A 23,228-nucleotide genomic window follows, 5' to 3' on the forward strand; every position below is an offset into this window, starting at 1 on the left:
AGGTGAGGCAGGTGTATTTGATGTAGATAATTGGTTGGGATTGGGGCTGTGTCTTAAAGAAAGACTAACTGGCTTGTAGGAGCCAGAATACTTGCTGTTTGGTAGGGGGTCATATACTTGTTTTTCCTCATCAGATGGTCATCAATTTTTATAAATTCATATGATGTGATTTTCTGGAATTTTCTTTGGGATTCTGTCTTTCACTGTTAGAATGTACATATGATTAAAATTGTAGATTGTTGCATTCTTTGTAAGTGGGCAAACCTGCAAAATCAGCAAGGGGTCAAATACTTATTTCCCCCACTGTAGCTCCTAAACTGTGGAACGATCTACCTCTGCTCATTAGACAGACATCTTCACTGTCTGTTTTTAAATCTGTTCTTAAAACCCACCTCTTTTCCTTGGCCTTTGAAACCTGAAGTTGACATTTTTTGATTGTATTGAATTTATTGTATGGTTGTTACTGTTTTGTATTTTGAGCTTCATGTGAGCTATGTATTTAGTGTCTTTTATTTATTTTTCTGTGCAGCACTTTGTGTCCACTTTGGATGTTTAAAGTACATTTTGAGTGATTGATGATTTAGCACCTTATTATCTATCCAACCTTTTATCTGATTATATTCCAATTCGCTCTCTCAGGTCCTCTGGTGCTGCTCTGCTTAATGTACCTAGAATGAACAGTAAAAAGTTTGGTGAAGCAGCGTTCTGTTGTATAAATAGTTTTAAGAAGCAGCTCAAGACCTACTTTTATGCTTTTGCTTTTAACTGATTAAACACCGTTTTATTTACGTATTTATTTGATTGTATAGCCTTGTTTGCTACCTTTTAGTACCTGTGTTTGTGTTTGTGTTTGTGCTTGTGGCGTATGTGCATGCTGCTGTATTTTATGCTGTATTTATTTGTTACTCGTTAAGTGCTCATGAATGTAAAGCACTTGCATTTTATGAATGAAATGTGCTCCACAAATAAAGACTATAATAATTACTATTATCTGCACATAAGATAGGAAGTATTTATCCTGTAAACTATACTTTGGTGTGTGCAGATGTGGGTAGTTTCCCACCACAGGGACTCATCAAATCCAGAAGTCTTAGATTCCCAACTCTCATTTCTCAAAGGCTTGCCACCCTGCATAAATCTGTATAGTTAGGGAGATATCAAGCAAGTTGTTAAATACAAGGGATTGATATATTTAATAATTTTACAGGAGAACTTAATCAAGTAGTTCCCTTTCATTTTCTTTTAATGGGTGAATACCATTATCCTTCTAGGGAGATCTTACCCTCCACATTGTCCAAAAACAGTTCCCCTGGGAATTGAGCAATAGCCCCACTTTAATGAATACCTGCTATTGAAGGCTATATAATACTATTGATATATCTGGAAGGCCTAGCCCTCCATTCACACTGTATGCATGTTAATTTGGTCAATGGTTGGTTTGCATTTTATGTTATATCATGTTTTTATGTAAAACATTAATCTGAAAAGTTACTGGTATCTACACCTTGCAAATAAATGTAGTGGATTAGAAATATGAAGGAGCATGGAAATACTCTAATACTAAATAAAGTAAACGAATCTCAAAATTGTACTTAAGTACTTGTAAGAGGCTACTTAGTTATGTTCTTCCACTGGTAGTTATCAGCAGCGGCGGCGTTAGCCCTGGGCTATAGCCACGGATGTTTTTTGAAAAGCCCCGGATCTTAGAAGGATTTTTAAAAAATCAAACAACAAGAGGCCGAAAATTGAACTTTACTCGCTTAACTAACGTTATGCGCGCGGGAGCGAGCGAGAACGAGAGAGAGATTTTTGTTATTATTTATTCTCCTGCAAATTAGCGGAGAATAAGATGATCCAGCTCTGTGTCTGTCCTCTGGGCTCCACCTGAAGCGGCACTTTATCAGAGGCCCTGAAATTAACAGGTGTGTGGATTTGTGGTGAGGTCGATCACCTGATAGGCAGAGGAGGCATTATACATGTTTCATTTCAAAATCTATGTTTGAGAATGTCGCCGGTGAAACTAATCTTTCACTCAGCAGCTACCAGCTCTTATTTATTTTTGAGATGCACAGAAAGAGACAGAATATGGTGGATAAAATAGTTCTGTTGGGTTTTGCGCATGACGAACAGTTTCCTCTGTATGCAGGTTTACCTGCTTCAAGAACGAGCTGCTCTCCTGTTACTGCCACATTAATTCTTTGCGTTGTGAAGATTATTTAGATGCTTCAGGAATAATCAGATAAGTACTGGCAGCCTGTGCTACAGCAAAGCAAGCTTGGTTTGGTTGGCTACATCTCCATAATAAAAGGTACAGGTAACAAAAGTTGGCTGGGCAGCAAAAGTGATATTTTAAAGTGATCTTATAAATACCTTCATGGAGTTTTAATAAGGAAAACAATTGTAGAAATAGCTAAATTACAGATAATCAGCTTCTTCACTGCATTTGCAGGAATATTTTAATGGGCTACTTAAAAAAATTAACTCATCAAGTTGCCTAGTCTAGACATTTTTACTCTGATAGCCTATCTTGACCTCATGTGGACACATAGGGGCTGTGATCCCGCACAACAAAACATGCAAGAATTAAATCCCCACACTACCATGGATAGTAGTGGTGCAACGGGTTGCAGAATTCTTGGTATGGATCCCTTCCACAGGGTGCGGATTGATTGCAAAGTTTATGATGATTTATCCTGTTTGACCTCTCAAAATATCCTCTATTCTGGAAATGTCAGAGAACCCAGTGAGATTCTGAATGTGCAGAACTTTGAACATGAGCAGAAAACCTGCTGAAACACTGGAGCTGTTAAAGTCCAGGAGTTTATAACTGAATTAAAACTGATTTAATTTATTAATGATGAGGTAAAAAGGTGCCACATGCACATTTAAAGAACCTTAAAACCTTATCAGTCACGCCTACGTTTGTGTTGATTCAGCAGTGATGATATTAAAAGTTGATCTACAGGAGAAACATATCTGAAAGCAACCCAGAATGCCTGAGAGCTGCTCTGCATTATATTCTGTTACAGTTTTAGATTTTAAATTGTTTTATTATACTTTCATTAAACCAGAAAAACTCTTTTTTCCAAGAGTGTCCTGGCCGAGGCAGGCAGTAGTACAATTGCACATTTAAGATGGAAATAAATGATCATTTACAAGGTCATAAACAAAATAAATTAAATTAAATATTCACCACAATTCAGCAACAAGGATGATCAAATCAGTCATAACATCTGAAGGATGTTAGAATTGCCAGCCTTCAAGTAATTTAAAAGCAACCAGCAAAACAAAGATACAACCCCCTGCGGGCTACCTGAAGTTTGTGCGTCCCTTTACATAAATAATTTCCACAATAAATTGATGCAGAAAAGGCAGAATTTGGTGCAGAAAAACACCAGAATGCAGGAAATTAAGTGTTTAACACTCAAGATTTTCAGGGGGAGTACCCCCAGACCCCCGGTTCATACTGTCGCAGTTTTTTTGTTATATTATTTGATTTACACACATGACATTACAATTTAGCAGACATAACACAGTTAACAATGTTGTTGTGAGTTTTGTTGTGCAGTATAAGTAGAGGATGTTTACTGTTGCTTTACTGCTTGGTGGAGGGTCAATTATTATGTGAAGATATGAAGTTTTATGGGCTGAGCTAAGCCCCCAATGTTTCAAGATCCTAAAAACGCCCCTGGTTATCAGGTAAGAAAGCCTGTATCATGTCAGTGGACTTTAGAGTGGCTTATTCCCAAACAAAGGTCCAATTTACCGAATTACCACAAGGTACTGTCAAGATGGGACTTTGGGGGGGCCCTGGGAGTCTGGGTCCCTGGGATAGTTGTATACACTGTATTGCAATCCAGCCAACAGGGAATCCATATCAAAACAAATACAATGTTAATAATAAAAAATTATTATATAAATAACAAATAAGAATTTGTTTAGTTAACATGTATTTTTATTTTATTGCTGGGTCAATGTCAGCAGCCCTAACCCATATGATATCCATATTTAAATTTTACATTCACAGTAACGCGCTCACTAATGTCTTCTGCTTACATGTTGTTTTCAATGCTGGGGGTCTTATTGCGCATGCGTTCGCCCCAACAGCTAGTACTACTCACCATGCACATGCAGAGAAATCCCATAACGTGAGGGGCACAGCGCACCGGACAGACTAGCTAGTTGTTTTCCAGCTGTCCGTTTACTGTTTACACCCACCGTCATTTATATCCATGCATCACCTCGCGTTTCGCAGCGACAACTAGTTTTCCTGCACGGACTCTTTAATTCACCAAGTGTTGGGGACTTGGAGCGAGCGATGTCGGAGGAGGACTGTGTGACAACAACAACAGGGCGCGCTGCTGTCCCGTTAGCATCGCAACGTCCTCCGGTCCATGTTGCTTAACCCTGCCGGGCGAGTACACCCGTCCACGCCTCCTGCTCAGTCCAGTCCAGCTCAGACCAGTCCCGAGGCCCACCGTGATGGAAGTGGAGGAACCCCAACAGCAGCCGGACCGCGGGGCGAGGAGCCTGCCCGGCCTGCTCTCCGGGCTGCAGGGCGCTGAGGCCAGCGCTCTGCAGCTCAGGATCAAGAACTCCATCTGGTGAGGAGGTGTTCAGATACTACTGTGCGTAGTTTGATGCTGGAAGGGAAAATCATCATCACATATCAGATTTACACTGTGTTACTGGTTCTGGCCATAAAGTAAAGGATGTGTTCACATCCTTTACTTTGATACCACAATGAAGGAATACTTTATTACAAGTAGAAGTCCTGCATGCAAAATGTTACTTAAGTACACAAGTATAACAGTATCTTCAGAATGTACTAATATAAAAACAGTACTCATAGAGCAGGAAACTGGCCACTTGTGAGTATTATGTTAATACATATATATATATCTTATATTATGTATTTACTGATGCACTAATGTGTATGTAGCATACTGTTACAGTTGCTCAGGTGGAGCCAATTTGTGCCCACTGGTGGCCAGTTTAATCTACAACAATGCATCATATTATTACAAGATGATTATACATTTTCATAGATATAATATGAATCTGCAAAGTAACAAGCTGTCACATAAATGTAGTGGAGTTGGAAATGAAATAAAGAGGGATAGACCTATACAGTGGCAGACAGCTGAAACACTCAAATACTGAAATTAACTCACATTCCACCAGTGTGTTCACTTTAAGTAAAAGTAGCAGTACTACAAAGTAAAAATGTCCCATTACAAGTCCTGCATACAAAGTGTCACTTACAAAAAGTGAAGTCAATGTACAGCCATTTTACCAGCAGGAGGTACCTTAAGTATCTAAAGTAAAGTTACTCAGTATGGATGGCACATTGGCCTCGGTGTTATATTATTGCACAGTATTTTAGAGCTAAAATGTGATTATTATTACTGATACATTAACATGTTAGCAGCATTTTTATGTTAAAGTTGGTCAAGATGGAGCTGATTTTAACATTTTTCCATTCTGTCAAATAGTTTAATCAGTAAGTGTCTCATATTCTGTAAGACGTTTATGTATTTTCTGTGTAAAATATGAATTTGTAAAGTATCTCTAGCTTTCAGATAAATGTAACTGAGTAAAAAGTACATTATTTTCCTCTGAAATACACCCAATTAGAATAATTAGTAGCAGCATTAAGTGGAAGTAGCTACTCAAGCAAAGTACATTTATCTGACACTTTTATCCAAAGCAACTTACAAATGCTATATATGTCAGAGGTCTCACGCCTCTGGAGCAACTAGGGGTTAAGTGTCTTACTCAGGGACACATTGGTGTCTCACAGTGGATTCAAACCTGGGTCTCTCACACCAAAGGCATGTGTCTTATCCACTGCACCATCACCACCAATTGTATAGTACTGGAGTAAATGCACATTCCACCACTGTCAGTATCTATAAATGTTAATTTAAATAGTTTCAAAGCTGACAGCCCAGAGCATCAACTCTTCATTTGATGTCTTCAGATGATTGCGTTTGTTCCTTCAGACTAAGGAGTGACTGACTGAAGTTTTTGTTTGTTGTTAGTTTTGTGTGAATAAATGTGCAGTACGCATCAGCCTACTTTAAACTGAAGCATTCTGGAAATATGTTGTAGCTTGTAGCTGTCTGTTGTTTGGCCTGGTTGTTAATACTAACAGACTAAACTATGGAAAATCTGTTGAACAGGGCTCAGTCAGCGTATATTTATGTAACTAAGTGCATTTACAATGTTGAGGAACTTGTATCTGAATTGTATGAGCCCTTATTGCTAGCTCAGCAGAAAATATTGTACTTTTTACTCCATTGCATTTATTTGACATCTATAGTCACCAATTATTTTGCAGATTACGTACAAGTGTGATCAGCTTGTAAAATACTATGATGCATTGCTATTTAATTAAACTACCAACAGTATTTATAGAAGCTGAAATTACCTCCACTTGGAACAGCTACAACATTAAAATGCTGATGACTCTTTAATGCAACTGTAATAATAGTCATATCGTAATACATGATAATATAAATGTGACAGGTGCATAGTTGTGCTTTTACTCAAGGAACATTCTGAATGACGGTTTTATTTGCAAATAAAGTATTGCACTTTTACTTAAGTAAAGACAAAACATGGCGCGAGTTAACTCCTCCCTTCACCTCACACCCGCCTCCTCATCTCTTGCTTGTTTACAGATTGTTTAAAGCCATTGTCGCAGCTGTAGCAATCTACATTCCCAATCTACAATCTAAGTTCACTTTATTTTCATCATCAAAACACTACTGACACACCAAAACCAATAGCTACACCATGAAGTTCCTGTTGCAGTGGGTAAATTGACTTGACATAACTCAGTTTACTGTAGTTAACTTTTGCAACACATATAAGGTCATGTAATCACCAACATGTGTTTTTGAAAAGTGTTCATGCATACCAGACATGGCTGGCTGTGATATTGCCAAATTATTTTCACACCAGTGTATTTGAAAGAGCTCACTTTACTCTGACACCTTTGCCTGGTTTTTATGCTACAAAGAACTATTTCTGTGATTGATTGATCTATTGTTTGTCTATAAAAATGTTTAAAATATTTTTGATCAACAGAAAAAACACAAAAGTATACTTTAATCCTTCACAGAGCTACATCTCAGGAGCTGTAATGCCCTAGAATTTATTTTATAGGATTAACAAACCATTAATGAATTAATGTCATTTTTTTGATTTTCTGTTTAATCAAATAGTTTCAGCATTACTTGATTTGCATTAAAAAAGGAACCAAACAGAATCACATGACTAAGTGAACTGGAAGTGTGAAATTATATGTGTAAAATAATGACCGGCACCCAATTCACATAACAAAATCAAAAACACTGTTTGCACACTGCATTAACTAAATTAATGCCTCAAGCATGAAGGATTGTAAAGAGTGTGTTCAGGTTAAAAATACCCAATTTCCTTAACAAATACTGGTGTATATTGTCTCTGGTTGCTGCCAAAAACAACCTTTTATTTGTGAATGTGAATGAACTCATGTACTATCATTTAAATGTCAAACAGCCATAAAATATCAAAAGTCTGAACTAACAGAAAGCACAATAGTTCAGAGTTGAAATGTCTGCAGGAAAACCTCAACTGAAACACGTCACAATGCTGAAGTTTTTGGAATCTTGAAAATTTGTCCTGCTCCTTATATCTTTAACCTTTAAGAGGATTAGAGCATAAATATTGACGTTCACCTCAGGGGCCTGCTGCTGAGTGCTTCATGGTAGAATGAGACCGTCTTGGTCGGGTTCAGCAAGTTCATTTGCAGCTATGCCGTCACTGTGTCTTCGTATGGAGCGATAGTCTACAGTGAAGTGGCGCTGTGGAGGGAGCTGCTTTCATTCAAGCCACCCAGTCAGAGACTGGATTGCACCTGGATATAACACACAGTGTGATTTGAAGGATCTCTTGTTTCAATTCTTTGTTATTTTGTCTAATCTAAGTCTCAGGTGTCGTTCGGTGTACCTTCCAAATCTGCCTTACAAACAGCTTAATGACGGCCTTTCAGCACTGGGAAATCCTTGGCTCCCTAGTAACAGTGAATTAAAGTGAACTGTTCTTGTCGTGGCTTAGAGCGGCCCTTGTTTCTGACCTGCCTGGTGTCGCTGAGCAAGAATCTTTAAATGAGACTTAACCTTCTGTCTCAGCCTGACCTATCTGCAGATTAAGAATTAGACTGCAAAGAAGTTATTCATGTATCTGGTTTGACTCTGAGCAATGTATCATTGGTTTAAATCAGTATGTTGTTTTATGTTTGTTTTTGGCCTAAAAAGGTGCTGTTGCGTAGGACCTTGGAGTTCATTTAGTGAATTAGAACAGCACCTTTTGTCTGAACTTTGCATGTGTACAGAATGTACATCATGGACGTGACTGGCCTTCTTTTGTTGTAGAATATATAGTAGGCATGAGTATGAGGATAATATCAGGAATCACAATGAAACAGTCTTAAAGGATTTTAGTTTATTTTTTGCTTTTCTTAAAATATGATTTAACAAAATGGATTAAAAAAAACATGAGATAAGGGTGAAAATTAAGATTAAATTCAAATGGGATGAAACAGATGTATTGTAGATTTCCACAGTGACAGCATTTGTGTGCTTCTGTCAGAGACAATGTTACCACAGTCTCTCTCTCTCTTTACATATGACAGCGTGTGTTCCTGGTGGTGGGATCCATGACCTGAGAGATGCTGGAGGGAGGGTCGTCTCATACCAAACATTCCTCTGCTTTATAAATAAATACACTTTAGACACAAGAGCTCATGTTACACTGGCTTCATACTAATCTATACTATGTCTCTTATTTTGCAGCAAATCTGTTCAAACAAAAGTGGAAAACATTCTGGTGAGTATCTTCTGCATTTTTTAACCTATGCATTGCAATTTTAATGAAACCTGTTTTATTTAACTGTTCTCTGTTTAAGGATTGCTTTTAATTTATTTGTGGTTCTAGCGTGTAGAAGTGAAACACTCTTGTTTCCTGATAGGTTTATTCCCTTCCTGGTATAATAAAAAACGACGACAGCAAATCTGTTCGCAGCAGATTTTTAGGTCAACCTGTAGAGGGCGCATGTGAGGCCCGACAGCTGTACTGAGCTAGTGAAGTCTGCAGGTTGGTCAGGGCTCAAAAAGGTTAATTATTGGTCTTTGTATTTTAAATGTATTATAAAACCACTAAGGTTTAATATTTGTAAAACTATCCCAAAGCCCAGAAAAGGTATTTTGACCAGGTGAATGGAAAGTCTGTGTGATGGACCGGCGGGTTCAGGGACAGAGATACTGATGTTGAGTGAAGCATCTATGACTGAATGATGACGACAAGGGCTTAACCTCCGACCGGAGGCTCATGAATATGTCAAATATGCTCTTAGTAAACCAGCGTCATATAGTTGTGTCCTCTATGAATGAAGTATAAATCAGTGTCCACCAAAGATCAGAGGGAAACATTGTCATTTGAATTTCTAAATAAAAAGTATAATCAACACTCGTACTGAACAAAAGTCTGGAGCCCCTTCACCTTACCTTAAACAATTCAGTGATTACTAAACCCTATAATAGGAAAATGTTGGACAGAAGATATTATAACATACTAATGCTATCCCCTTGGCGTTACCAGAGAAAGGTGGGAAATTCTCAAAGTATGTCTCTAGAGTGATGCTAAAAAAAGGTCAGGGAAACGTTAAAATGAAAAAGTGTATCGGTTTACCCCTTGACCTGAAGGTGGCGCTAGAGGAACAGAAAGGGTCAAGGTCTGGGAAGAATGACTGGGCTCTAGGGCTCCAACTAACATTGTTATTGTCATTATCAATTTATTTGCCAATTATTTTCTCAATTAATCTTTTAGTCTATAAAACATAAAAAAGTAGTGAAAAACGGCACAACTTCCCAGAGCCCAAAGTGATGTCCTTTAATTGCTTGTTTTATCCAAACAACAAAATATGTGGAGGGCAAAGCACTTGCAGTTTGTAACATGTAATTTATTATAATAAATTGTAACAACAGGCAGAAAAATCATCATATTTGAGAAGCTGAAACCAGCAAATATTTGGCATTTGTGTTTGAAAAATAATGAATTGATTGAAAAATTGTTTTTTCTTTCAATCTGCCAATCAGTTAACTGACTAATCACTGCTGGGCTAATACAGTTGCATGGCAATCTGCCTGTTACATTTCTTCTTGTCTACACATTGAAGGACACCAGAACCATTAGGAATCCCTGGGGACCGCTGGCCTGTAGATATATTACAGTATATTTTGTTGTAGTGTTACACAGTATAAGTTATCATGAATGATGCTTTAATGTCCATGGTTTATACATACATTGTGACTGTGCAGCTGTGTTGACTCTAATTTAGTGGTTTTGTGTGATGCTTTATTGTAGATTTCATAAACTGCTATATAGAGAAGAAGTTGTGCAGTACGAAGAGCCAGCTCATGTTGCTAAATTTGTATCTAGTATTGTACTTGCCAGCACAGTTGGACACCCCGTTTTTAGAAAATAACATACAGGTGCCCGGAGAGTGTCACAGTCATAAAGCCTCACAGGAGCTGCAGCATATATGTTGGAATTAGAGAGAAATCATTGTTATTTCTTTGTTGAAGTTATGGTGAATTAAAATTGTATTAGTGAGTGCAGATGTAGACACCGTGTAACTTAGCAGAACACCCCAGTATCATGTTTAATAAAAGAAACTCTCAATGCAAAAAATTCACAGTGAAGCCAAGGCTAGTAGAGGCTAGCCGAGACTTCGGTTGTCCTCGTGTAATGTTCTATATATAATATGTGATGTAATGTTGTTAACACAGACTAGGGTTCATCCACCCTCATCCCTGCCTTTCAAAAGAACCTTTTAACCTTGCACCTTGTGTTGTCTAATGTCAAAGGCAAAACTCTCAAAGAAACAATAATAATAAACAATCCCTGCAAAAACTATTTATGATTCAGATGAAACAATCCAGTGTTGCTGTGATGATTAGTAAACACTTCTTGGACGAGTCATCCGGAATTATAAATGAGCCTGCACACTGAGGGAGACAAAACAATGATGCTTATTATCTTACTGCTCTGTAAATTAATTAATTAAGACACGTCAATCAAAAAGGCTCAAGTACTACTTAGACAATTCTGATGTGAACACAACTTGTTGTTGGAAACAGCATAGCTCCACAGCTTAATAAGAAGCATTGCATTATTTCACAATTGATGCCTGGCAACTGACAATACTTTAGGAAGTCACTGCTCTTGGCCAAGAAATAGTATAACAGCACAATCCCTGATAAAAGCTAGTTTTTAAACTTTGGTTTTTCTACAAAAAAAAAATATATATAACATGTTATCTAGTGAGCTCTAGAGGTGTGGGTAGGTATTTTGTTCCCTTCAGTCAGAGCCAGCTAGCTGTTTCCCCCCTGTTTCTTTATGCTAAGCTAAGCTAACCTGCTGCTGGTTCCAGCTTTATATTTGACAGCTTGGTAACGACTGCTGGTAAACATGGTGTTTACCAAGTCTCAATCAAATTTCATACTTACGACAACAGAAACAGAAAAATGTGTAAATGAGAACAACTATATTATGAATTCTGCTGCATTAAAACACATTATAAGTCATCACAGAGAGCAAGAGGGGAGTGAACCTCCTGTGATAAGCTAAAATTGACTGATAACATCTGAAATGCTGATGTTATGACTGGCTCTAGTTCTAAAGGATGATCCAAGATGACAAACCCACTGCATGTTGTTGTGTCAGGAATTGTTTACTTCACAATGCACATGTTATTACTAAAATGTACACTGCATGTGTGTGTTTGCACGCTGGTAATAGGGCTGGGCAATATGGCCAAAATTGGTATCACGATAACATTTCATATCATTCGATATTGATAATTATCCCAATATATGCCAAATCATTATTTCTTTCAATTTTTGCTCTTGAGTGATGATTGAAGAAGATGGTTAATTATGTGGCTAAACTTACCTTATAACACTTGGTGCCAAACATTGGATCACTTCACAAATCTGAGTTAGAACATTCAAAACTGTTATCTTTTTCAACAAATATGATTGGTAAATCTTTTTTCAGGCCTCTTTTTTCAACAAAATAAATATTTTAATAGAAAAGTTAGGTGCTAATTTGTTTGTGATTCAAATGAATTAAAGCAAATATTTACTGATGCTATACATTTATAATATTGTTAATGGGGGAAATTATATTGCGATAATTATCATTATTGTTTTATTGCCCAGCCCAGATGTGTAACATCTGTTTCAAGGTAAAGGGAGTTGAAGGAGGAGAGGAGTTCACTGTGCAGAGCTGATGAAACCGTAAGACACAGACATTGACAGTCCAAGTCAGCAGAGCAGGAAGTGAGTCACATGAAAAAGGCCAACCGCGTCCTCTTGAGTGATACAAACTGCCCACCAGTTACCGTGCTTATTTATGAGAATGATGTGTATTTAGCTGTATTCCTCATGGCTGATGCTGCTCAGTGTCTGTTACATTAAGCCATGGATGAGCTGTGGTTCCTGAGCAACAAAGAAGTTAATCTGAGCAGACGGACAGAATAACGTTTATTCTTAGGAGCCAATTGAAAGGGTGAATATATATATGAGCGAAGACATGTGTTGGCAGTGTGTGGATGTGTGTCTGAACACTCACCATGCAGCGAGCTGTCTCCGGCAGAAGGGTTAACAGTTCACCTTACAGCTTCCCTACTTTGCAGAAGCCTGTCTGTCTGCAGCCCTGCACACTGTATGCGTGCACATGCTTGTGTGTCTCAACTGCACAGGTGTATGAATGCAGTATCTTTATGCTTCATAACTCTTTGCTTTAAGCCAGAGTAATGCTTTGTCCTACTCCTCACTCTTAGCCAAGGTGCTGCACTGCAGGGATGTTTATGATATGAGGTGTGTGACTTACACCAAACATGCCGTTTAGTCTGATGGCTAAAAAAAGCTAAACTTTGGTCATAGACGCTTCTTCCAGCTGATTACAGAGTGTCCCACGGGCCTTCTGACAAACTATAGCTAAGATGTCGTGTCAGTTTTTTTAAGTGGCTTTCTTTTGCCTCTCTCCCATAAAGCTACGACTGGTGAAACACCCTTTCAACAGTTGTGTGCACTCTCTCCGATCTCAGCCTCTGAAGCTTTGATGATCTGAATGCAGATAAATTAATGACAAGCTAATCTCTGGGGTTCCGAGATTTATGAAAAGCTAAATAGTCATCAGACGATAGCCGATGGGTTCCAAGATTGCAGTTCAGCCAAAGCATTCCACCTCTTTTGTCAATACTACTCGGACTACAGATGGACTATAAAAGGAAACCAGTATGCTTCCGATACCAAAATCTTGTCCCCTGCCTACAGATTCTGTGTTCATATGCAGATATCGGTTTATAAAGATTATCATCTTTTTCATTTCATTCATTCTTCTTCCTTTTCACAACACGGCGCCTACATTACCCACAATGTGTAAGCAGACATTTTGGTTGGCGATTTGATTGTGTTCTCATCTGTTTTCACTATGACATTAAAGAAAGTTTAAAAAATGTCACCATAAATCAACTTTGTTTCAATGCTGAATACTTTTACCAGGCGCTGTACAATATATGTTACTGAATTCAGGGTTAGAGTATTACACTATTGTCTTATGCCATCTCACCTCCTTCACGCTCTCATGTTTCTTTTTCCCTGTGAAGAATGTAGCACTGAAGGCTGTTTGCAGCTCAGATATATGCTGAGAAGGTTTAGTTAGTACACTCAGGTGTCTCTGTGTCGTGTGTGCTGAGTATGAATGAATGGGAGGTGAAAAACTAGAAGGCATGACCTATACCATATGTTTTATGTGTAATTAATGCCCACTAGCTTTGCTGTTGGTTGTATTGTAAAGGGCAAGAATGTAATGTATGTGCATTAAAGGTTGAACTGCTTAGTGTACTCTATTTAAATAGTTTATTTTTATTTTGCTTCAAATGTAAGTTCATTGTGTTGGACAAGCCAGAGTATGTTTGTTACTACTGTCACCTTTGCACTGAGAAAAGGCCAGGCTCATAGTCTAACCTCTACTGTAATAAAGGCAGATGTGCTGTTGAGCTGTGTCACTGATAACCAATAATTGAACAAGACTAAGGGGTCTGCAGCCTTTAGCTAAATGCTAATGTCAGCATCCTCACAATAACAACGTTAACATAAAGACGTTTAGCAGGTGTAATGTTTGCAGTGTTCATCATCTTAGTTTGGAGTGTTACTATCTCTAACATTTGCTAATTAGCACGAAACACAAAGTACAGCTGAAGCTGTTGAAAATATCATTAGTTTTGCTGGCATTTGGACATAAACCGAAAGAACTAATTAAAATGTTGAGTTGATTATGGTGCTAGAGGAAAAGCCAGGGGATCACTGAAGTCAGCAAGATTCATTTCATGGGAACCATGAATGTCTGTACAAAATATCTTGGCAGTTTGACAAATAATGGTTCAAATATTTCAGTCTGTGATGTACCGACCGATCAACAGACCGACAGAGCCATGCTGCGCAGCTAAAAACATGAAATAAAACGTTCAGTCCTATTTAAACCAGTGATGCCAGATTTTTTTGTTATTTTCAACCCAATAATTGCTCACAATCTGCCCAAATTGATTAAAAGCTAGCTCAAATATTATCTATAATAATATATGAATTCATAAACAATAGCACAGCATTGTGGTTCATATCAAATTTCAACATGACATTTCAAGTGTTCATGGCTACATCGTGCAACGCAACTACCTCTTCTTTTCAGTCCATGGCAGGAAACTAAATTGTGCTGATGAACAGGATGGCTAAATATTAATACTCCCTTTTTATTTCTACAGCAAGATGTCGAGAAGTTCTCAGACATTGAAAAACTCTACCTCTACCTTAAGTTGCCTTCTGGTCCCAGCAGTTGCACTGATAAAAGGTAAGGATTCTTTCTGACAGACTTGTACAGGAAACTGGACATTTGATGAAATATTTATGAAACAGGAAACCACTTTAACGATCAACCATTAATAGTGGCATACAATGATATTCAATGGCAAAGAGCTTCGATCAGCTTTGATGATTTCTCAGGACTGAGGTCGCCCCCCCCTTAACCGGTCGAGGCAGATGGCCGCCCACCCCAAGTCACAGTTCTATTCAAGGTTTCTACCTGCTAAAAATGGGTTTTTCTTTGCCTGTGCCTATATTAATAAAATTTAATTGAATAGAATTTAACTTGAGTCAGACAAGTGTTGTGTCTTTCGCTTTGTCATTTCTTTTCAATCAATCAATGACCCACATCTTTTCTCAGTGACCAGAGCGCCCTGTCATCAAGCCGCACACAGCAGATGCATGCGTTCAGCTGGATCCGCAATTATTTAGAAGAATACCCAGAGACCTCTCTTCCCAAACAGGAGGTCTATGATGAATACAAGTAGGTACAAGTAGAGTCGAGAGCTGAGACCTTACTGTTACTGTCATAGTTTCTTATAAACACATAAAACTTAACCCTTGACATCACCGTTTATTTGAATATTTATTGCTAGTTTCCCGCTTTTGAATAGATAACAGCTACTAATGTTTGAGATTTTTTCTCCTCTAAATTGCTGCCGGCTGAAGCGTCAGTATAAATAGACGCGACAGCTATGGGAATCACAGAGGGCAGCATGTGTTGGTAATATTAGAATGGAAAGTCTGAGACAGCCATTGAAATGCTCTGACAGTGTTATGTAACTGTCTTTTTAACTCTACCAGATCAAAAATACAGTGCCCTCCAGAAATATTGGCGCCTTTGGGAGAGACAGGTGAAAAGGCTTTAAAGAGACATCTTGTTTTGTACAATCAAACAATCACGTTTGTCACAATCTTTTTCAAAATTTATTGCACTACTGAAGTCTTTCTCAGGGAGTTGTTTAATTTCCTTTTATTAGCTGACATTCAAAAATTTTACTTTGTATGTTTAATAGTTTGCAGAAAAACAAACAAAGCCAACATATCCAGCTTTTAGGTAAAAAGTAAGAAGAAGACATTTGAAGATTTAACACCCCCCCCCCCACACACACACACACACACACACACACACACATGATAAATGTTAGTCCTACATTGCCTCTCTTTTAGCTCTGTTTTTAGACTCCACCAACTCCCTGTTCACCAGCTAGTTGTTAACTTCTGTCTGTTGTTTGGTGCTGAGCAGGTAGTGTATAGTGGATTTATTAGAGCTTTTTAATTGAAAACTGCCTCTGAAAATGACACAGATTACTGTGAGAGCAAAAACTGAAAGATGATTGGCTGTAAAACAATGAGCTGGAAGACGCTATAACGCTTTGCTGAGGGGAACTGCAGAGTCAGGGGATAATTCTCTGTCGGTTCACTGCTACGACTGATGATCGACATTATAGAAGTAATCTAAAAAATTATTTTAAAGCAGCTTCCAACCATATTTATCACATAATGACGAAAAAGTTAAATGAAATCTCAGAATATAAATTTAATAGAAATGTTTTAGTTTCAATGACTTTTGTCACTTCTTTTGTCACCAGGAAAGCAAATATTAATGGCTCAGAAAATAATGGTGATTTGATTTTGAATCATGCTTCAAGACAATGATAATAATACATATTTTAATAACTTCTATTCTGTCTGTTCGGCCTTTCAGGAGCTTCTGTGACAATCTTAACTACCACCCACTAAGTGCTGCAGACTTTGGAAAAATGATGAAAAATGTCTTCCCGAACATGAAGGCGCGTCGACTTGGCATGAGAGGAAAATCTAAATATCCTTCACTGTAATGGATTGTAACAGTCTGGCCTCTGTCTCTGGTCACAGACCATCTGCTGTTGTAGTTCATTACCTCTCTAAATATAGATGTGAAATGAAATAAAGTCCCCACTGCCTTGGAAGCACAAGCATAATGCAGAGGCCCCTCAGGGGGGTCTCTGTGATCTTGACCTTCATGATGCAATAGTGTTTTTTTGTTTGTTTTGTTGTAAAACTGGGTTATATTCATGACCTTCAGTCACTCAGGTTAATGAAATTATGATTGTGTGAAGTGAGATATATAGGTCATTCATTTTATGGGTTAAGATGTGGAAGAACTTTAAATGTATGTTTTTTGTTTGATAGAAAGCCATATTAACACAAATAGAATAACATTTTCTGGAATGACATGGTTTTTGATCTTAACACCAGCTTACATATTGCTACAGCGGACTAAGGAAGAGACCCTTTGTTCACATGCCATCTTTACCCACTCTGGATCTCCTCAAACCAGGGGATGGAGTAAGCATATTTATGTCTTTCCCAATGAATATTTCTCTTTATATTCTGGATTCATTGTTGCCACTGTCCTGCCATGCAGTGTGTGATATCCCATGTATATTTATAACAGAATATCTATTGTGTGTCGCTCCAGTGTGATGTCCTAGAGTCACAAGGCCAGCTGAGAAGCATAAAGGAGGATGTGCGATTTGCAGCCTGTGATCTAGTGTGTGAGTGGGCCCAAAAGGTACTGAAACGCCAGTTTGACGCCGTGGAAGACTTGGCTCGCTTCCTAATCGACAGCCATTACATCAGCAACAAGTCCTTGGCAGCTCTCACCATTACCACCGGCACAGCAACAGGTAAGACCGTTCATGTCTGCATCATGGCTCCCTGTGTAAAAACAGGTAAATAGTGGCATCTGGTGGTATTTTCCTGTTACTGCTCTTTTGTTCCAGTCTGATTTTGTGAGGGTAGCTGTATTTTTAGGTTCAAGTATCTGAAACGTTTTACAGCTTTAATAAACAACAATTAGTTGTCTGTAGACCCCAAAATAATCTAACCTGCAGTTATTTTATGTACAGGGTTTCTGCCAAAAGAAAAAAGTTATCAAACAGTATTAGAGAAGAGAATTTATTATCTTTAGCTAACATTGTTAACATTATTTCTTAAGTTGTTTCTATTTTGATATATTTTAGGGCAGTGATAATTCATTCATTAATTCATTAATTAATTGGACAAGCCTATTGTTATCGCTGGGCTGACTTACGTGAACTGGTGCTTTCTATACAGTCAGTGTGGTTTTGGTGTTGTTCGATTGACATGGTGTTGCTGGTGTGGATTTGATGGATGACCCGGCGTAATCTGTAATTATCTACGCTGACCTCATAGTACTGATCACCTGTTTTATTTCCTAAAATCGCATAGGCTAAAGACCGTAAAAAAATCTGAGCCCCACCACTTTTTAACACAAAGCGATTCCCTTCTGTGTTCCTATTTGATGTTGTCTTAGTTTTTTTGTGAATTTTATGAATGCTTGTGTATTGAGTTCTCATTTGTTGGCGCTTTTATCTTATATGTGATCATTTAATCAGTTATTGGTACTGTTGACAATTGTGTGTTGTTATTAATTTGGTTGTCTTGTATTAAGACTGTTTTAAATAATTTGTTCCTGGACATTGCATTTATTATTGTATTTTTAATGTGTGGATTTCTGAACAATTTGCAACTGTTAGGAGAGAAGCAAATGGGGAACCAAAATAATAAAACAAGGAGTTAATAAGTTATGGTGTTGTCTAATGATCAAACCTAATTGTACATGTAACTCAAGCTTAGCATGACACCTATCTAAATCCCCTGTTTCCTTTCTTTAGAGGTTAATACTCCACAGACAGTCTCAGCATTTGTCTCCACTGCTGAGGCTCACTCCTTCCAGCCTCATGTGACAACCCTGTCCTCGCCTTCTGTCGATGCAAAGCAGCAGCTCCAGAGGAAGATCCAGAGGAAACAACAAGAACAGAAGCTGCACTCACCTTTACCTGGAGAGGGACACACCAAGAGAGCAGATGACGGCGTGCCTTGTGCTAGCCCCACCCCTCCATCACCTCAGCCAACCATAGGCATCATGGTCACTGCTGTCCCGAGCCCCATCACGGTGAGAATGCAGGACTCTCAGTTTAGATTACACTGTTTAGTGTACATTTGTTTTTATCTACTGTATTTAATCCAAGAGGAATTTGACTTAAAATGGAAAATGATATAATTTTATTAATGTAGAACCTGATAAACACAATTTGCATAAAAAATGACCACCTTTTTGAATTTAACAAGTCAGTCGCTTAATTAATTAGTAAAACTGATTAAAGTCTGACCGCTGCATTGTTATCAAAATTACACCTGTTCTTTTCATTATAAAAAATTAATTTAATACTGAAAATACTGGCATTAAACCAGTAATCAGACTACTGCAAATTTTGTTCAAAATGACACCTCTCATTCAGTTCAGTTTAATAACTGAACCTACTACTATGAAAAACATAAATACAATCAGTCCGTGATATTTCTTACTTCAATGTTTCAGCGAGTAATTTTGTTCAGATATGTTTCTTTTAGAAAAACACATTCTTGATCAAAACAGATAATAACTGATTTGGCTGTAGTCATCATAGGAACAGCTTACACAGTTAATGTACCATCCATTTACAATCAAACAAAATGTAAACTACGGTAAACTAAAGATATTTAACCCACCATTGTACTCAAACTAATATCACTAATATGTCACCTGTTCTCATATATTTAAACATTGAGACACATCTGTGTACTTAAAAAACATTGTTTTTACTCATAACTAAATCTACTTAAAGCTGAGGTAAGCAACGTTGGAGAAACTATCAAGAGACAGCTAGAGTTTGAAAGTATCCAATAGATAACATCCCACCCCCTCCCTTCAGGCCTCCCCCAAAACACATTTTCATGCACAGTGAGTGCACACAGGTAGGCAGGTAGACCAGCCAGACATGTGTATTACAGTCCTGTAACAGTCATAGATTTTTTCATTTTTGTGTCAGAGCATTCAAGTTATTGAATCCTGTCGGGATTCAACAAATATAACAAAAAAGGCCTCTAAAATAAGTCACATAATATGTTGTCAGAAAGCTTGTGATTATCATGGCCTTCCCTCTCTGCAGGTACAGAGAGGCCGGCAGCTGATGTCCCCTAGTCCAATGGGAACAGTAGAGAGCAAAGTACTGCCAATTAACTTTCAAATGGTGACACAGGCAGTGAAACAGAGCCCCAAAACCCCTCAAAATATTCTAGCCAGTCCTTCGGGAGAACGCTCTGCTCGGCAGCGCTATGCACAAATCCTGCCCAAGCCCTCGGCCCCGACAGCTATCACTTTGCGCTCGCCCTCCGCCATGATCATCGGCAATAGCCCCATTAAGACTATGATGACTACATGTCATGTCAGCCCAGTCAGTTTGGTCAAGATGACAGCCATCTCGCTTTCACCCAGCAGCAGTACTACCACTTCCTTCACAAACACCACTCTGCGGCCTGCATCTGCAGGCATTAGCAGTTCTGCAGTTGCAGAAGACATCAGCTATAATCAAAGCATGAGGAGCACTTCTGCAGTCCCCATTCTGGCCAGGCCAGTGCAGACTGCTAACACCCATACCATCGATGTTGAAATGGAAATTGAAGCTATACATAAAAACAGCCAAATGCAAAATCCTAGCAGTCTAATTTTGACTCAAGGAGCAATGGCAAATAGGGCTGGAGGGGCTGTACAGAGGGCTGCCAGTGTGCCCATACCTCAGACTAGAGGCTTCCTGGGTCTGGAGGAAACATCCAGCACTAATTGCAATGGAAAATCTTCCTCATGCACTAACAGTGTGGCACTAACACTCTGTAACACTGCCGAAAGCAGCAATAATGGCGCTAATAATACGAGCACTTTGCACTCAACTCCCTCTCCTCAGAATACCAGCGCTGTTTCTTTACTGAACACCAGCAGAGCACCTTCAATTGGGGAAAACAGCAGTGTTACATCAGCAAAGGAAGGTTTCTTGTCCACTAAGAGCCCCAGGAAACGCTCTGGCCTCAGTCCAGACCTTTCGCCAGTCAAAAGGGCTTTTATGCAGCCAGTAGAGGGCGCTGCTGGTCTTGGATATGGGATTAGAAACCCGGTCGGTAACGTCCAAAGGCCAGGAGCTCCAACTAGACCTGAAAGTGCACCAGCTAGCAGGGAGGTAGAGTCGAAAATGAGCTCTTTCACTCAAGTCCACGCACCCTGTACTTCCTCTTTCACAGCCAGTGGCTTCTACTCTGTTGCCAAAACACAGAGCCCAATGCAGAGGAAAAACACTCCCACTGTTATGGAAACTAGCACTTCAGTAGGTCTTTCGTTTATACAGCAACAGCATGGGCACACAATGGCTAACGTGCATGCCGTACCAAATAACCCCGGCCTCCAAAAACACGGTGTGAGTGATGGTAGGAGTTCAAACTCAACCACAGGGAGTCTGGAAGGAGCTCAACAACAGACCTACACTGAGTCTAATCCTGCAACTGAACCCTTAGACTTTTTCAACCAAGCTTCATCATCAAGCCAGCTCCCTATGCAGACCGATATGGACTACTTTCCCTTTGATGATGATGTGACTCAGGACAGCATCGTGGAGGAGCTTGTGCAGATGGAAGAACGTATGACATTTAACAACCTGCAGGAGTTTGGAGACTGTGTCACACTGCAAGGCCAACAAGCTGCGATGCCGGACAACATAATGTCCACAAATCAGCCCATGACCGCTTTCTATCACGCCGCAAACAGCCGCAGTAACCCGATCCAAACTCCCACACCCACATCGGAAATGATGGGAGGAGCCCAAGGCCTAACCGGAGAGAGCCCCTGCTTTCGCATCGCCTCCACCACCCCAGTGGACAGCGCACTGGGAAGCAGTCGTCACACCCCAGTTGGTACTCCACACTCCAATTGCAGCAGCACTGTGCCTCCCAGTCCAGTAGAGTGCAGGAACCCGTTTGCATTTACACCAATTAACTCCAGCCTCACTGGTTTCCATGACGGCAGCACCGTCTCCAGCAGCCCTGTCAAGCCCATGCAGAGGCCGATGGCCACCCACCCGGACAAGACACGGCTGGAGTGGATGAATAACAGTTACAACAGCAGCAGTGGGAGCTTAAACAAGTCAAACAGCGGAATGGGTATCCTCCCCAGCTATCAAGGCCTGATAGGAGACCAGTTTCAAAAACCTCATGCCTTCGCCGTGCCTCATGTGCGTCACCATGACACTCATTTTGGCCGCTTGACTCCCATCTCGCCTGTGCAGCAGCAGGTAGCTAGCATGGCTAGCACGGCCAAGCAGGAGGGTTTTGCTGTGCCTGCCCCTCTGGATAACAAAGCCACCAACACACCTGCTGCAACTTTCCGATGTCGCAGTGTAAGCCCCGCTGTGCATCAGAGGAACTTGGGTGGAAACACAGGAAACCTTCCTCATATCCCTCGTTCAGTCGTGTCTCCCTTTAACTCTCCTGTGACGCCTGAGGTGTTAAACATCTTTGCAAACAGCCAGACAAATCTTGGAGTGAGCAGCATGGCTCAGCGGAGCCATTCTGTGCCGCTCAACATCATGATGCAAACTGAGGTATTGCCCACGCCAGGCCGACAACGCAACAGCAAAAACATCACCAGTGTCCTTCTGAGCAAGCTGGATGTGGACCATGATGACACTGTTCGGGGTCTGGGCATCAATAATTTCCCCTCCAGCTACACTGCACGCATGAACCTCACCCAGATCCTCGAGTCCGACCCCAGCCTTTCCTGCAGTGACAACCACCTCAGCCTGATGACCTCTGACCCCACCGGCCCATGCAAGTTGCAGAGGCCAAATTACCACATCGAAAATGCTATTAATGAAGAAATGCTTCTCTCAGCAGGTGACAGCCGAGCACAGTTAGCCTCTGGAGAGCAGCATCGACAACAGGCCCAGTCTATGTTGTTAACTCTGAGCTCACAGCAGCATCAAGAAGAACTACAGCAGCATCAGCAGTTGGATTTCAGCAGCACTGTGAAGGACCTCCTGACAGACAACAGCCTCACTGCTGGCAACCAGCTCATGGAGCAGCTACCTACAGGCGTGACAGATTTCCCTTGTGAAATCAGAATGACATCGGAGCTCTCCAGCAGCATCAATGACCTTAACGCACTGGACACAAACCTTCTGTTTGACCCCAACCAGCAGCAAGGGCAATATCACAATGCTGCTTCTGCGGAGGAGGAGTTGGTGAGTGATCCGCTGTTTCAGCAAATCGCCAGTGAGGCGGCACATTCAAGTGGACTCGAGTGGCTAGAAAGCAAAGATCATCCAACAGTTGGATTGATGGGTTGAGAATAGACCTTTCGGGGGGGGGGGGGGGGGGCCC

The 23,228-nt window shown here is 39.9% G+C and overlaps 1 protein-coding gene across 2 annotated transcripts; it reads left to right on the forward strand.

Moving 5' to 3' along the window:
* The first annotated feature begins 4,127 nt into the window (after positions 1 to 4,127).
* Positions 4,128 to 23,203, forward strand: LOC123959411 (DNA-binding protein RFX7-like). Of its 2 annotated transcripts, none has more exons than XM_046033439.1 (9): positions 4,128 to 4,604; positions 8,844 to 8,877; positions 14,879 to 14,964; positions 15,337 to 15,459; positions 16,684 to 16,800; positions 17,222 to 17,306; positions 17,440 to 17,647; positions 18,659 to 18,939; positions 19,976 to 23,203. In XM_046033439.1, the coding sequence occupies exons 1-9, from the start codon at positions 4,483 to 4,485 to the stop codon at positions 23,192 to 23,194; spliced, it is 4,275 nt and encodes a 1,424-aa protein (XP_045889395.1). In that variant the 5' UTR covers positions 4,128 to 4,482; the 3' UTR covers positions 23,195 to 23,203. The 2 variants fall into 2 exon arrangements, with proteins under 2 accessions (XP_045889395.1, XP_045889397.1); XM_046033441.1 differs by lacking the exon at positions 4,128 to 4,604 and adding an exon at positions 15,117 to 15,187 and having other exon boundaries at positions 8,856 to 8,877.
* Positions 23,204 to 23,228: the final 25 nt, after the last annotated feature.

This window comes from Micropterus dolomieu, linkage group LG20 (assembly GCF_021292245.1).
Source record: "Micropterus dolomieu isolate WLL.071019.BEF.003 ecotype Adirondacks linkage group LG20, ASM2129224v1, whole genome shotgun sequence".
NCBI lineage: Eukaryota > Metazoa > Chordata > Actinopteri > Centrarchiformes > Centrarchidae > Micropterus > Micropterus dolomieu.

Coding starts and splice junctions, on each gene's coding strand:
- LOC123959411 (XM_046033439.1), top strand. CDS start 4,483: ATGGAAGTGGAGGAACCCCAACAGCAGCCGGACCGCGGGGCGAGGAGC. Junction 17,648..18,658: donor TACCACCGGCACAGCAACAG/GTAAGACCGTTC, acceptor TCCTTTCTTTAG/AGGTTAATACTCCACAGACA. Junction 18,940..19,975: donor CTGTCCCGAGCCCCATCACG/GTGAGAATGCAG, acceptor CCCTCTCTGCAG/GTACAGAGAGGCCGGCAGCT.